General features: G+C 30.7%; 2 protein-coding genes across 2 annotated transcripts; both read left to right on the top strand.

Annotated features, from left to right (window-relative positions):
* Positions 1–54: 54 nt before the first annotated feature.
* Positions 55–1,693, top strand: LOC123711809 (CCR4-NOT transcription complex subunit 9). Its single transcript, XM_045664622.1, has 2 exons — positions 55–1,240; positions 1,607–1,693. Exons 1-2 carry the CDS (start codon positions 348–350, stop codon positions 1,620–1,622), a joined length of 909 nt encoding a protein of 302 aa, XP_045520578.1. The 5' UTR covers positions 55–347; the 3' UTR covers positions 1,623–1,693.
* Positions 1,694–5,797: 4,104 nt separating this feature from the next.
* On the top strand, positions 5,798–14,032 carry LOC123710827 (putative glutathione-specific gamma-glutamylcyclotransferase 2). Its single transcript, XM_045663074.1, has 3 exons — positions 5,798–6,296; positions 7,524–7,559; positions 12,062–14,032. The coding sequence occupies exons 1-3, from the start codon at positions 6,054–6,056 to the stop codon at positions 12,632–12,634; spliced, it is 852 nt and encodes a 283-aa protein (XP_045519030.1). The 5' UTR covers positions 5,798–6,053; the 3' UTR covers positions 12,635–14,032.
* The last annotated feature ends 2,805 nt before the right edge of the window (positions 14,033–16,837 follow it).

The raw sequence follows: 16,837 nt of genomic DNA, 5'->3' as shown, positions 1-16,837 counted from the left end.
ACTTTAGATGTAAATGCCAAATAGTAATTACCAAATGCCATTCTGTAATCTGTTCTAAGTTTTAACTTTTAGTGTGTGATTACTGATTGACGACTTGTTTAAGAGAAAAATCATTAATTTGTGTACTTTTACCTTAAATCTGAATATATAACGTTTACTACTACACTCTAAAATAGCGAAATATTATTTTTCTATAGTGATAATCATAAGTAATTCACAGTAGTCGTTACTTGAATGGTGGCTAACGTTATATTATCCTCTATATTACCTATATCCGCAAACACACAAAAAAGTAATTGTTATAATAAGAGTTTTATTTCAACGAAGTTAAAATTAGTTTTTTTGTGATGCATACTACTATGAGCTCGCAGCAAAGTCCAGCCAACATGCAAACGGTTGTGGACAGAGAAAAGATTTATTCCTGGATATTAGAACTATGCAATCCTGAAACTCGGGAAAATGCACTCTTGGAACTTAGTAAAAAGAGGGAAGTTGTACCAGATTTGGCACCAATGCTATGGCATAGTTTTGGCACTATAGCAGCACTGTTACAGGAAATAACTAACATTTATGTGGCTATGATTCCGGCAACTCTGACAGCACATCAAAGCAATCGAGTTTGTAATGCATTAGCTTTAATGCAGTGTGTTGCATCTCATCCAGAGACAAGGTCAGCTTTTTTACAAGCTCATGTTCCGCTCTTTCTTTATCCTTTTCTTCACACAGTTTCCAAAACTCGCCCTTTTGAATATCTCCGCCTTACCAGTCTCGGAGTAATAGGAGCATTAGTCAAAACAGATGAACAAGAAGTTATAACATTCCTATTAACTACTGAAATTATTCCTTTGTGCTTACGTATTATGGAAAATGGATCAGAATTATCAAAGACAGTAGCTACATTCATCTTACAAAAAATCCTATTAGATGATAGTGGCCTGTGTTATATATGTCAAACATATGATAGATTTTCCCATGTAGCTATGATATTAGGAAAAATGGTATTATCTCTAGCTAAGGATCCATCTGCAAGGCTTCTTAAACATGTTGTCAGATGTTACTTACGCTTATCAGATAATCCTAGAGCTAGGGAAGCTTTGAGACAATGTCTTCCAGATCAATTGCGTGATGCTACATTTACTGCTTGTTTACAAGAAGATAATTCTACTAAGCATTGGCTTGCACAATTAATCAAGAATTTAGAAGCTCAACCAGCACCAGCAAGTCCTGCTCAAGCAAACATGTGAGAATTATCTTTATTCAATTACACCCTCTACAAAACATTTATAGTGTAACTATCTCGTAATAAAATTTATTATTATCACTAAGATAATTTTTTTGGTATTACTAAATTCTATTTAAGTAGTAGGATTACTATTGTTATGATTGTTTGTTGATTCTTATAATTGAAACTATAAAGAAAATCAATAATATAAATGTATTATTCTAATTAATATTAGGTGTATGCTCTTTTAAATTTTGACCTTGTGAAATACAGAATTATTTACAGTTTAGGTAGATAGAAGAATTATTCCACTAAAATGTTACAAATGTGTAACATGTTCGCAATAAATCAGTTAATTATCATTGAAACTATTGTATTTTTTAGGTACAGATCAACATGAATCCAGTAGCATAATATGAAGTTGTAAAATGGACTGTAAAAATTTACAAAAATAAATTTTATAGTTTTGTATTCTTGTTTTATTTCAATATAAATCATTTGTTATTAAAAATCTGGTCCTCGTATTGGAAAGTCTGATAATGCCCATCTATTACCACCAAAATGATTTGCATTTTCTGTTCTGTTACCTGTATGTTTTTTGTGCATAAGAAGTTTATTAAACCCTTTCCCGCTTCCAGTTATAAATGAATCTTGATATGGAATATTAAAAATAATATTATTTTTAGACTTTGATTTCTTCAGTGCTGGTTTTAATAAATGTTGTTTGTCAAAAACTTGTATTCCACAATTTACAGCATCAATGTGATGGGAACATGCTTTATCAGTGTATGAAAAACATTTTGAACTAAGTGTTTGGATAATTTTGTTGTTGCCTTTAAGATTTACCTTTTTTTGTGAGCAATTACAAGGATTTTGATCTCTGCTTCGTACCATTGTTACACAATAATTGTCACATTTTAGTGGACCAGAGATTAAAGTATTTATACCTAAATCAATGAAATGCTTTTTCAATATAGTTTCACGAGATTTCAGAGTATTAATACCAGATTTAGTATTTCCTATAGGCGCAATCTTGTTTACAGCTCGCTTTTTTTCAATACAAACTGAACGTGCAGGCTTTGCTTCATTTTTGCTATTGGTACATTTAATGGACTTTCTAGACATGTTAGACTTGACATTATTAGCAGATGCTTTTAATATTGGCTCAACAATTTCATGACAAAGTTGTTGTGCTACTGTGGGTCTGGGCATTAGGAGGCAGTATAAGGTATATTTGTAGCTTGTAATCTTTCAACACATTGCTGAATTAGAGCATTATCTGGTGCAGCCTTGCATAGATACTATTAATTAGATTCCAAGAATGATTATTGTATAACCCTGCATTTTCTTTTTGGTGTCGTGCTTTATTGCATATGTAATATTAAACTGTATTTTTACTTGACCCGTCTAAAAAATGTTTCATTTAACCACCATTTTGAACACTAATTACTATTACCATAGATGATAGAAGTTAGAAAGCAATGATGCCAACTCCTACAGAATTTTCCTCCTAGAACCAACTTCAAGTAACCCTTACCTCGTAAGTTCTGTTGGACACTCGGTTTAAGAGTTAGTTTCAAATATGCATCGAAAAAACATTATTTTGATCCAGGATTGTAATAGCTTTTTGATATTTTAGTTATAGCCATGTTTGTAGTTCACATATTGTTTAGTTTTTTGGCTGGGTTCTAGGCTTAATATAATTTAATTTCTTAAAGAAACCTCAAATAAATGTACCAACCCCCAGGTCATTGCTTGATAACCCCTAAAATTGGGGGAAAACCCCCCAAGACTTACAATTTATGATTAAATTCAGTAGTAGAATGAAAATGAAATAAGATTTACACAGGACAGAGTGGAATCAGGAAAGCACAAAATCTAATAAATATATAATCAAGTGGGTATCCTCTATACTCTAGCTAAAAGCTGAAATTAAAAATAGAGTGTACTAAATACTAATTTAGTTTTTTAGCCAACAGCCAGCCCCATTTGCTTTGTGGGTCATTTAACAAGATTTTAAAAATCATTTCAGAGTAGTTATTAGTGACTATAAAACCGACACAAAAAGTAATTTTTAATTCTGTTCAATTTTTAAACTTATATTCATATAATTAATTCTGCTTTAATAATTCAAATTAAACATTAATAATTTCATGAACGTCAAGAATTTAGTGTTCATTATGATTCTTAAATCACACATATTATATTGTATTTGTACATTGTCCAAAAATTGTCTCCAACGAAATTAAATCATAATTAAAAAAAAAACTAAATTAAATTCCATGAAAATTGACCGGGGGTTAGACAAGGTGCTTTAACAGTAGTGTACGTAGAAAGTCGAAAGCTAAATTACAACTCGAGTCAACAGTCGGTAGCCTAGACCCAAAAGGCGTGAGCCGGGATGCAATAAGCGACGCCATGACAGTGCTTCGAGAAGACACACACATAAATGCCCATGCTTTAAATACGTGTTACATATTGGACGTTTCATACTAAAGTTTTTTTATGTTTTTAATTTTTTTAATTGCTTTTTTAAACGTTCTCGTAAAGTTATAATGATCAAAACTAGTGTTTATATTTTTTAAGTTAAGAGTTATAGTTTATATTTAAACAATTCAGCAATTAGTACTGGTAAATATTTCTTTCTTTTCCTTCAAGCTATAGTTTTTCTGAATTTCGCACATACTAGTTACTAGGTTCCTTAATTGGAAAAATACATCATTTAACTTGTAAGTTAAAGATACTCTTTTGTTGTAAACTTTATACCATTTAAGTGTATTGCTTATAATCATAAAATAAAATAATAATACATTTTATTTGTATATTTAAAATGTGAAAGCAGCACAAATGAACTTAATTGGAAGTTCTATATGTATTATTGTAAAATTATATTAGAAGCTGATGATATAATACCTACCTATACCTATAGTACCTAATGAAAATTTAACTAATAATTATAATGTAATTGTGAATGGGCAGCGATAAAACTTAATATCTTGTTTATGTGCTGTATAATAAAAATGGTTCAATTCATAAAACCTAACGATACATGTTGTGATGATTTCATAAAATTGTTAACCTACATAACCTATAGAACCCTCAAATTACTAGCGTACGATAGATCCTGGGCCATATGTAAAGTACAAAGGTATAAAGTTTACAACAAATGTTTAACAACGAAGTTACATAATGTATTTTAACAAATTCAAAAATTCAAAATCATTTATTCATATAGGTAACACGATGTACACTCATGAACGTCAACAACAGAAATTTATATAAAATACTTCTAATTTTACTGCCTGTTCTCAAATCAAGGGCGTAGAACGGAAGAGAAGAACTAGCTATAAACTCTGCGCCACCTTTTATAATCGCCAAGTGTTTGTTTTTCACAACGTTTATAAGGAGCTGCAACCATCACACCATGTTCCACATGACATTTTAAGTAATTAATGATGATAAATAAATTGAAAACAAAGATTTGTCTTCTATCAGTAGGAGGCATGCTGAAATAGGAACATGCACTTACATTCTCCAAAAGAAAAATTTTAAATACTTACATGCAATATAAAATGTATATCAATAAAATATGTTCAATACAACTAGTATGTGCGAAATTAAAAAAAACTATAGCTCAAAGGAAAATAAATATAATATTCATTTACCTGTACTCATTTGCTGATATCTTCATATTTTCACATTTATCTGCGTCTCTTAAGCTATCCTCGCATCGATTCCATTCTATTTTTTTAAATATAGACAAGAAATATATAATAACTCTTAACCTAAATAATATCAACTCTAGTTTAGATCATTATAATTTAACAACAATGTTTAAAACTGAAAAAGATAAAATGAAAATTACAATTATTTAATAACATAAAACAAAACGTCCAAAATATAACATGTATTTAAAACGATAGTTATTAAAGATGGCGATAGCGATCCCGAATTATAAAAAACAGCAAATTCGGACGTCGATGCAAAATACAATATACCATCCGTATCACCTCGACCTCCGTCGTTCCACAACTGAGCGTTTTCTAAGGCCGTTTCTGCCACGCACCACCACTATGTGGAACCAGCTGCCCACTGAAGTATTTCCGAACCAATTCGACTTAGGGTTCTTCAAGAAAAGAGCTTACCAATTCTTGAAACGCCGCCTACGCACTTGCGAGCCTTCTGACAATGTGAGTGTCCATGGGCGACATTATTACTTAACATCAGGTGAGCGTCCTGCCCGTTTGCCTCCTATAACATTAAAAAAAAGCTTTTGAGATCACGTAAAAACATGGCGGATAAACTCTATTTTTTCTACTCTACTTAAACAATAATTGGCCGTTGGCCTTAATGTTTGTTTTTTTGTAGCACTGTCATGGCGCGTTTATTGTCCACCTCACGCCTTAGGCTACCAACTGTCAACACGAAAAGTCATTTTCATACAAATTTAGTTTTCGGCTTTCTACATACACTACTGTTAAGGCACCTTGTCTAAGCCCCCAGCTATAGACTCAAGCTAATGCTAGCGCGGCCTGTGGCGCCTCCTCGGTTTAATAATTACTATTTCAATTTGACCAATTTAGTCTGTGACCAGAACTAGTAGTGTATACAGTGTTAATGTTAACTCGTTGCGGTTTGGACTTGATTATTAGCTTAATTTTTACGTGTTGTGATTTTATGACTACTGCAATGTTATAAATTCTAAAATAAACAATGATAACAAAAATATAAAGATATAAAAATATTTCGTAGACGTCTTTCTACAATTCCACTTTCTCTTTGGTCTTAAAAAGAAAAATTTCAAGAAGTTGCGCGCGATTAAAATTTAAAAATGGAATATTTTAATAATTCTTCTGAGACAGACAAGCAGAATTTCTTACCAGCCGAGTTAAGAGAAAAAGATGAATTTGTGAACGGTAGACCAAAATTTAAAGAACCATTCTGGATTTTCGGATATGGTTCTCTCTGCTGGAATCCTGGCTTTGAATATCAGCAATCAGTAACTGGATATGTAAAAGGATTTTCGAGAAGATTTTGGCAGGGGAATACTACACACCGTGGTACGGATTCGAAGGTAAATGGTTTAATCAGATCAATTAACTAGAATACTGGCATGAAATTTAGCTGTTATTTATTTTTTAATAATTAATGAAAGTTCTGCTGTCTCAATAGTTTTCAATATGTTTAGTATTTTTTTAAAAATATAATCTTATTTTCTATCAACTGTTTTCTATAATAAGTCTTTGACTTTGGCTGATGCAATAATTATGCAAGCTTTCACCTTCTTGTTTAATATAATATTTGTTTGAATATAACTCAATCCTAATTACAATGCGTAATGTATAAATTTTTAGTTTAGTATATAGGTATACATATGTAGTAGTTTATTATATAGTGAAACATTACTCCTCATTTGTAATTGTAATTATTTAAGATATTATAACCCTCATTTATATTATAATGTTTGTTATGAAAGTATACATTTCTATACTTTATGTGAATTAATAATTTCAAGTTATTTGAACTATGGTGAACTAGTTTTTTGTATATATGAGTATATTGTTATTTATGATACTTAATAATTCTTTAATAGTCAATACATATTTAAATAAAAGATGTTGAATTAAACTCTTAAGATAAAAAACCTACATATTAGTTTATTATGTATCGTTATAGTTTATGTTGAGCCTAAAGGGGCATTACCATGGACTTAGCTATAATCCATGCTAATGCAGTGCAGTGATTTTTAGAATGAATCTACTGTTTGCCTTTAAGAAACCTGATTACCAAAATAAGTGTTTCTGACCCATGTGTCAAACATGGCATGCCATTCATGGGATACAGCAAATATTTTACTTTTTCTATGCATATGTGTGTCTGTTATATTCCTTAATAACATAAAAGTTATTTAAATCTGAATTATATATTATGACATATTTAGAAAGATATATGTTACATATATTAAAAATAATAGGAAGATGATATAGGCACACTTGCAGAACAACTGTTATTTTTTATGAATAATATGCTATATTTTATTTTCTCTGACTTTAGAAACCAAAAGAGCAAGAGCATGTTTCAAACCAAGCATATAACAGTAGGCAAGATAGTTATTGTTTATAAGAATAATAATACATTTTACGTATGTCATCAAAGTTATATAACTCATATAGTTTGATAACCATGAATTTATTTTGGTACTTGAGTGCCACGCGATGTCTGTTTTATAATTTGTTGATTTTAGAATGTAATTCAATTTTTGTTTTATTTAATTTAATTAAAAAAATCTTTTTACTTACAGCCTGGACGAGTTGCAACATTAGTTGAAGATAAAGAGGTATGTACTTTGCTTATGTCATAAAAGTTATTAATATTTAGTATTATTTAACTTTTATTTAATTGTAAATAGTAGACAGTCATAAAATTTGTCTAAAGAATATCCTACTGTGCTCAAGTAATTATATCATAGTTTTTGTGTCCGTTATGCATTCAATGTCTTATTCAAGTTTAAATATTATATATTTTTAATTAGAACCTACTATTCAGAAAACTCGCTATATCTAATATATTATTATTTCATTTGTAATCGTGTCTAATTATTGTGACTTCATACATTCATTACGAACATTACATCGATTTGTAAGATTCAAATAAAACACGATTATAATTCTATGATTAAAATATTTCAACAATCTTACGGTTATCCAAATGTCAATCATTTCCAAACATCAATCGTTACCGAATCATTAGGCCACAATTCACAGTTTCCTAATAAAACGAAAATTGCCAATTGATCTAAATTTTCATCGGGTAACTATTAAGTTTCGTATATAATTAGCTTAAAGCGGAATTACGTCGCATTTCCTACTTTTTTAACGACCTCATTTTGAGGAAAGATCTTGTGAACGAGGTCACGTTGGTCGCTTCAACAAAACTGGCTGAATAGGTTCGTTAAATACAACTTCAAATTAAAGGGGTTTTTAAAGGCACCTGTAAAACACCGCGTTTATTTCTACGGCTTGTAAGGGTATAAAAAAGGTTTTTTCATCGATACTTAGGTTTATTGGTTCAATTATAATAATTGTATTGGAACTCGCATTGTATTTAATCGGTTTAGGTACAGACTTTAGTAAATATGCTGATAAGGGCATGAGTGTGGATAATGTCGAAATCGCTATGTAGTGTTTACACATTAGGACAATTATTGTTATCAGTCCGAGCACGTGCCTATATTTGTATACTATAATCACTTTAAATGCCTACTATAATTAAGTTATTAAGCTGCTGCGCAATTGACTTAGACGTGAAGCTAATTTGGAAGGCTAACTTATTTTTTTAAACAGATTAATGAAACTGTTAAAAACAAGAACCGTATTAGCTCTTTTACTTATTAATTCGTTCGTGACAAGCTGTCTATAAATAGGTACGATTTTGATATAGATATAATATCATACAAGCATTTATTGACCTCTCCTGATATTACCATTCGAATTCAATACTATACTATACGGGGTAATACAGGATATAAATTTATTGTAAAAATAAATTTAGTTACGTATCGCCATTGTAAATTAAATCGAAGACTTCCGTCGATTTGCGAATTGAAATGTTTCTGAGTCTAAACTCCACGTGATTGTAACTTTACACAACCACTTAGGAATTATCTATGTCGTGTTTCAAATAAGGATATAGATTTTTATTTTTAAAGTGAATTATGAATATCTTAAAAATTACTTTTTTACAGCTGCTACACATGACCAAGTAATTTATAAAATATACGAACCCAGTCGATTTTTACATAGTCCAGCCTATTAAATAATACATTACAAGGCTGATTGCCGTACAGCGTGAGCTCAAATTATTAGTAAACATAATTTCTTTGTTTTAATCCTAAACAAATGGAAAATTATAAGTATTATGTTTATATTCAGTTTAGAAAAAATAAATGTGGTAACTACACAAAAGTGTAGTTACCACATTTATTATTATTATTAGCCCATATAGTATATTGACATCCGTTAAAACAAAGGATCTCTGGCTAATAATAATCCATTATCACTATACAACAAGTGTGCACTGGGTCAGATGTGTCGTATTGAACAATACATAATATTATAATCGTTCTTTGACTCATGCGCAATGTCATGATACAGTCATTGACCTAGTTTCAAAACTCTAAAGCTTCGGATAGTAATGTATAATTTTATTTGTGTATTGTGAGGTATTCCCAAAACCCAGAAGGTGTATGTTTTCTAGTTTTGTTTAACCGATTAACGAGTCGTTATCGCTTTAAAAATAATATATATGTACAAAGAATGTTTGACAAGTGGAAACATTTATTAAGAAGCATAAAATTATATAGTTTAAATCTCTCTATTTATCCTTAACCAAGGTTATTTTACAGCTACGCGTGTAGAATTGCACAGTTTTATCGTACACAGTAAACACTTAGACATTTTCATGACGTTATATTTTTATGTAACAACCATAAGGCGATACAAATTGTGATAACAAGATTATAGAGACGCTACTTAACATCCCTTATATCATGTCGTGAGTGATGATATACACTCACGTTACGCGTGTTTTTATTTGGGTGTTACAATAGTTATATCTAAAGTTCAATTGCAATTAAAAAGAAATAGAAATATAGCGCGCACGCGCGTGCGTGTGTGTGGGCGCGTGCGTGTGTGTATGTTTGGACAAGTGGGTGTGTTACAGAGTAAAAAAAGACCTCATACTATAGATAGGAAACCCAATTTTCTGCAGGCGTCTCTAAATATATGACAACCAAGTTATCATTTCTTATTTCTAAAAAACATCAAATCAAATTTCCCAGCTAAGAACAGAACAGGAAATTCAATTCTTGTTTTTAGTACTTTATTTATGTTTCCCTCCGTTTAAACTTGCCCTGAACTTTCAAAAATATTTCAAGACAATAAAAGCCAAATCGGTCCAGCCATGCTCGAGTTTTGGCGAGATAAACGAATCAGCCAAATATATCCATGTAACGTCCCTCGATTGAACAACGATCTCCATGGGCTTTGGTTGGTTAAGCTTGTCTTCCAAACAATGATACACTACATAGCATTACACCCACTCTCAATAATGACAACAATTGAGTAATAAAGCACTTTTTAAGTTGATAAGTTTAGTAAAAATTGCGCAGCTGTGTACGTACTATTGTCGCTTTATTATCCTAGCCCGCAATAAACTCGACTGTCGGAAATCGTTTTTTTGTTTACAAATTGGGATTGCTTCCACGTGTAGACTGTTGTTGACCATGACTAATAAGTACGAGTTATGGATTATCTGTACGTTTTCCTTCTGTCCATGTAACGTCAACTCTCTGTAACGCTATAAAATGCACAGTCCCTTTATTATTTGGCCCTAAACTTAAATTATATTTTGACTATTAAATAATTAAGTCTTTACTTTGTAACGTCTAATAAATTATCTACTGTTATGTTTTGAGAAAGTTAACACAGGCGTCAAAATCTCGTTGGAATTTTTTACATATCTTATTTAAAATTCGACGGCAATATTTTATTTAAAACAACGCGTTAACAACAAATTAAAAATACGCTATACGATATAAAAAAGTATTCAAGTCTCCCCACGCGTTAAGACTTGATTCATTCTATTTTGTTACTCGCAAATATCTACGCAATATACGTTTACTGCGTAGAAGATTTCTATTACAAAAGTAATCTTGTTATTTCTGCGTATTAGCTTTACAACGAAACATTTCTGTAATATTTTTGGCATTTTTTTTCGTGAAGTTATGAATTTATACAAGGGTTGTTAATTGTTATGTACGTTGAATATATCTATTGAGGAACTCCTTCGTTTTGTCTCGTTAGTTATGTCTAGCAGTTTCCCTGATAGGGTCAAAATGCTGTACAGTTTTAGTTTTTAGCAAATCAAGTATTTCTATTAGTCCTTCTGTTAGTCCTTATCAATCCAGTTTTAACGTAGTCTGCTAAACATTTAAATTCTGCCACTTGCTCTTGCTTGCCTAAATGACAAAACTTAAATTTATCGGTAATATATAGCATAGCATAGATAAGGTCAACGTCCATATGTTATTAAGTACGAAGTGATAAAGTCAATAAATATTTACTACACGAAAATTATTTATAACGTCGTATCGTAATGAACGTCATCGGAATATAGTCATATTTTTCAATATTTTCTATAATATAATATATGGATATAAGGATATATATGGTATGGTATAAGGTATAGTTATAAAAATCCTTATTCTTGGTTCAATTATCGTTTCGAAAATATAAACAAATGCTTAATTTACTAACAACGTTTGTTTTTCGCACTATCATTTTGATGTCACAAGCCAAATGAAATCGCAAACATTGACGTCAAGACAACAATTCTACTTCAGATATGTATCTTATTATCTCACGTATTCTAAAAATTCATTAACATATTTTATTCCGTTGAAACGCTTTGTCATTCCTTATAACAAAATATCAAGAGTACTCTTGTCTGATGACTTTGGTTCTTAGAACTTGCAATTTTCTTATCTTTAGGTCGTTAGGTCATTTAAACAATTCGTTCATGTTCACGGTTCTGACCCAATTAAACATCAATGTTATAATAATTTGACATTAATAACGTGTATAAGGATTTCCAATTCTTATGTACCATAACTACGTTGCATTTTGTTAATTTTCAATGTCCTTGCATTCCTTAAGTAGTATGGTAAGATGGTAAATATTGGAGATGGAGATCTCCTTAAAAACTACTGTACACAACAATTCACAATACACAAAAATAAAATTTTACTGCCGTTTAATCAATGAATGTTTATTGTTTCAGGGTGTCACTTGGGGCAAAGCATTTCTTGTAGCAGCGGATGACCACTCCGCTCTACCATACCTCACAAATAGAGAATGTCAGTTGGGAGGCTACAGAACCTACACGGTACACTTTCATCCGAAGTCCCTATACTTTCCAACAAACCACTCACATACTTCAAATCACCTACATAGTTCAACTTTCCCACATAGTATAAGCCAGAAAGACGCTGTTCTTTATATAGCAGTGCCGGAGAATCGACACTGGCTGGGCGCAGCTCCCCTTCCAGAAATAGCTAAACAAATCTTAGAGTGCCGCGGTGCTTCCGGATCTAATGTTGAATACCTCTTACGTTTAGCTGATTTCATGAGAGAAGAGGTACCTGAAGCGCTAGATGAACATCTTTTCTCATTAGAAAGATTAGTTAGGAAATTCGCATGTGATATGAAGATCTGCCTACAGACTCTAATGGTTGATAATAGAGTTGGCCCAAGTCAAGTGAGAGAAGGACAAAGTCAGGAAGAAGAAAAGGTTTCAAGTCTTCAATTTGCTTCTAGAATTCCTGATAAGAAATTGCGTTGTGTCAACATGTGATTTTGTTTGATTTAATGTTTGAACGTATTTATTGATAAGTATTTTTGCTGCTAAGCTCGAAGCGCTGGTTGCTCGTAGCATATAGATTTTATATAGTAAATTTTCCAACGTACAGCTTTTACTGACACAATCACTTCTCCACGTTCTATCCAAAGGCAATTTGTCTTAAAGTTTTAGTTAACTTAGCATTCCTTAACTCGTCTTCTAGATGTTTTTGGGATTTTGAAGTTTTTGGAAATGTGACAATTAGAGGAAATATTATGACTAAGTTTTTATTATCTACCAAATCAAAATATAGCTTTATTCAAATCGACATTACGACGTTAGTGTAAGTTTTAAGGTAAAAGATGACTACCCCACGCAATGTATAATTAAATCATATTATTTGCGTGTGTGGCGACCATGTTTTCTTTTGAATTGTTTTAGTTGAGCATAGCTGTGTCATCATTAGTTTCATAATATTCATTGTTCCTAGCAATAGTTTGATAATAACATTTGACATATGACATGACAATATTAAATAAAAATGCTTTTCCTATAGAGCAATAATCAATTTCTGATTCAATTGTTTCAACAACAATTACTTAATATATTTTCTACTGTTTATATGTGATATCGCACTTTTTTCTGCGTAATAGAAAATTATTACATATAATTTCAACCAATAAAAACTAATATTTTGACTTGTTGGACACATTATGAACACTATTTTTTAAATAGAAACTTGGATATAAAATTCCGTAACTTTTTTAACCCAAAATAAAATGTTAGAATAGAAATTTTGTGTTAATCATTAAAATATGGTTTGGTATTTATAAAGAGATTTTAGTTATTAGCTATTGTATTAACTAGCTGAAAGCTGGTCTTAATCTTAAGTTTTTTGCTAATTCATCCAATGAGGACAAAGTTCTTAAATCTAGAAAACATTTCAATACAAAGAAGAAATGTAGCCAACATTTGCCCGTTAAATCATTATTTCTCAAAGTTTTGCATGTGTTTTTATGGTATTAATGTTTTCGTATTAAATTAGATCAAAAGTTTAGATCATAATTAACACAATAGTCTCCAAAAGAATTTGCCTAGATTGTAAATGCAAGAATGTCGAAAGTAATTCTACGTCCCTTTGTAAAAAGATGATGTAAAAATTAATTAACTATTGTTACATATTTCATAGTTGTATACTACAGCATCACAACCTCCAATAATATGTCATTTAGCATAAGAATAATTTGAATAGTGAGACAGTGCTAAGCGCTTTGAACACGCTTGACTTTATCTTTTTACTTTTTTTCCTTATTATTAAAACTTGTGATAACTAATATTTGTAACAAAGGAATGTATTTTTATATTGTATTTTGTGTAATAACTATGTAATGTTTGTTTTTTTATCTGTAAGGCGAGGTCAATAATGATAATTTGTGATTAACTCGATTCAAATTTATTATGTATTGAAATTTTGTAAACAAATATATAACGAAATGATCAATTTGAAACTGGTTTTATTTTATTTTCAATGTGCATGAATCAAAAGGAGCAAATATTAAAAGCGAACGCAAGTGCGTTGCGGGTATTTTAAGGTTTCGTCACGATGTTATCCTTCTTACGAGTAAATAGATGTTATGTTTATAGAGTAGACTATAGCCAATAGACTAAGTAAATACATAAATAACATTCATTTTTAAAGAAAGTACCTACGGTTCGTTCATATTTATAAATCATAAGAAAAAGCATGCAACGCAAGCTTTAATAAAATAATATCATCTTAGTAATCACAATTTCAATAATAACAGTTATGATAAGTATTTATAATTATAGTTGTCAAAACTTACGATCTAAACATTGCATCAGTAGTCAGTATAATGGCACCTCGCTTTAGAAATGTGATTACCTTCCCCTTTAAACTTTTACACGGAAGAGATTTGTAGGTGATTAAATAATTTGATGGCCATGATATAAAAAAAAAATACATCACGGTGCTACATGCTGGCTGCAACACCCCAGTTAGATCTCTCTGTAAATAAACGCAAGTTTCTTTTAATGTTTTGAATAATTTTGGATACTCTTTTAGTCTTAACTGATTTATTTATTTATTGTATAAATGATCTTAATATGAAGGAAGGATTCTGAAACATATATATAAACTAGGCACTGTTAAAATAGCAAGTTCGTAAAAAAATAGTCAACAGCTTATAAAAGCTCCAATAACCATAATAGATAGCCAACCCAAATACATTTTTCCTGAGTTATAAAAATTTATTTATTTTATTTTATATATAATGTATGGCTTTTGTAGCATAATCGGTCTCTTCTATAGCATAATCACAGAATAAAAGCACAGCATAGCACACAATCATGATATCCTATGCTGTGTCTTTATTGTCAAGGTTTTGAAGTTAAGGCACTACAAAATACCTAACCAATTTAAAATAAATAAATCTTCAAGCCTCTGCCAGAAGGTAAAAGATGTATTTAATTATGGGAGAATAAATTGACGTGTTACGCTGGGCAAGGTACCTACTTCGTCGATTAGTTCCAATATGGATGCGATGCTAAAATACATATAGTCAAAATGGCGTTAGTTACAAAGTTTATCCGTGTTTATAAACTATTGGGAATTAGCAAAAATTAAAATGTAAACAAAAAAAGTTATTTACCTGTATTTTTTATAATGTTTGCTTTTAAATTATTATAAGAACAGTCTAGAGGCACCGTGTCAAATCTAAGCTTCGTATGTACTTCTTCTGTCTTCTTTCTAAATACATACCTTTCAAGTTTCAATGTATCCAAAACTCGCTGTTTTGTTTAAATGAAACGTATTACTGTTAGTGTAACTCTTTTACTGTTGCTTATTCTAGAAAACTAAAAAGCCATTGTAGTGACCGAAGTATTGATTCTTGGCCAACTTATTTGTTATGAAACAATTTTTTTACAAAGTACTAAATTTTTTGATGTCCCCGGACGTCAACAGTCAGGGCTAGTCGCGCGATGCGCACTACTTCGTGCTTAGCACTTTACATCTAGGAATGTTACTATCTTTTGTGTAAAGATAATAAAACATATGGTTTTTACAATAAGTTTATGACCTGGATGACCCAATTTTATTGTATGATGAAACGTGAATCTATTTTATTTACTACAAAGATACATTTATCATAGCAAGGTATTTAAAATGGCTAATTCTAGGAAATTTGCGCGATACAAATTTAGAAACGCCAAAAGCACCTTTCTCGCTTAAGAATGTTTTCTCGATGTTTTGCATTGTAAATATTTTTTACCTTAAGTCACTTTACGATAAAATATGGGTTGCTATAATAGTTGTAATTTGTTTTAATATCAGTTAATTTAAAAAGATTGATACAATATTTTTGATGTTTTTTCGATTCCGATACATTATGATTTATTTAAATATTTAAACGACACTATTTAATAACTAAAAAGTAAACAGTTGTATCCTATTATTCTCAATTTCTTATCATTTCGACACAAGTGAACTTAGCGATAACTAACACGCCAATTCGCGGCATTGCCGTTTTTGAACGTTGTCGTCTGGTATAAATGAGTTTGGAATGGTGTTAAATTTATCAACAAATTTATCTCCATTTGTTTGTATGGGAATATACCCTACATTTTATTTATTCTAACTTCTATACCCTAGAATTATAAAAAATGCCATAACGGTTTTTCTTCGTTGTCTAGCATAAATTCAATCGTCTGCTTGTTTTGGTTTCCGAGATTATCGGGTGGTCCACGAGACCAGCGACCTTCAGGATTTCATGTTTTTCTCGGTGTTATTGCTCCACAATACACACGATGGTGTATGATGGTGTCCACTTATTCTCCTTCATTACACCAGAGGCCAGAAAAGTAAGTAAGTCAGTGGGTTGTAATAGAGCTTTATATATAAACTGGTAAGTTGGTCATTTAATTACTATGGATTGTTGTTTTAAGCGAAATTATGGTTTTATGCAAAAAGTCTCGTATAACATTACCACCCAATAAATACGTACTTGTAGATTAAAATAATAAATACGTACTTATAAATTAAAATAATAAACAAGTATAGATGTCGTACTGATTTTATTCACAGTCATACAACATAAAATAAATCATACGTATAATATAACCGAACAAATATACAAACAATTTGCAAATAACTCGTTGCCAACACAGTAGACGGTAAATTTCATTTCTCGCAAGACAATA

The sequence above is a fragment of the Pieris brassicae genome, chromosome 1, assembly GCF_905147105.1.
Source record: "Pieris brassicae chromosome 1, ilPieBrab1.1, whole genome shotgun sequence".
NCBI lineage: Eukaryota > Metazoa > Arthropoda > Insecta > Lepidoptera > Pieridae > Pieris > Pieris brassicae.
This window is presented reverse-complemented; position numbering and strand designations above follow the sequence as displayed.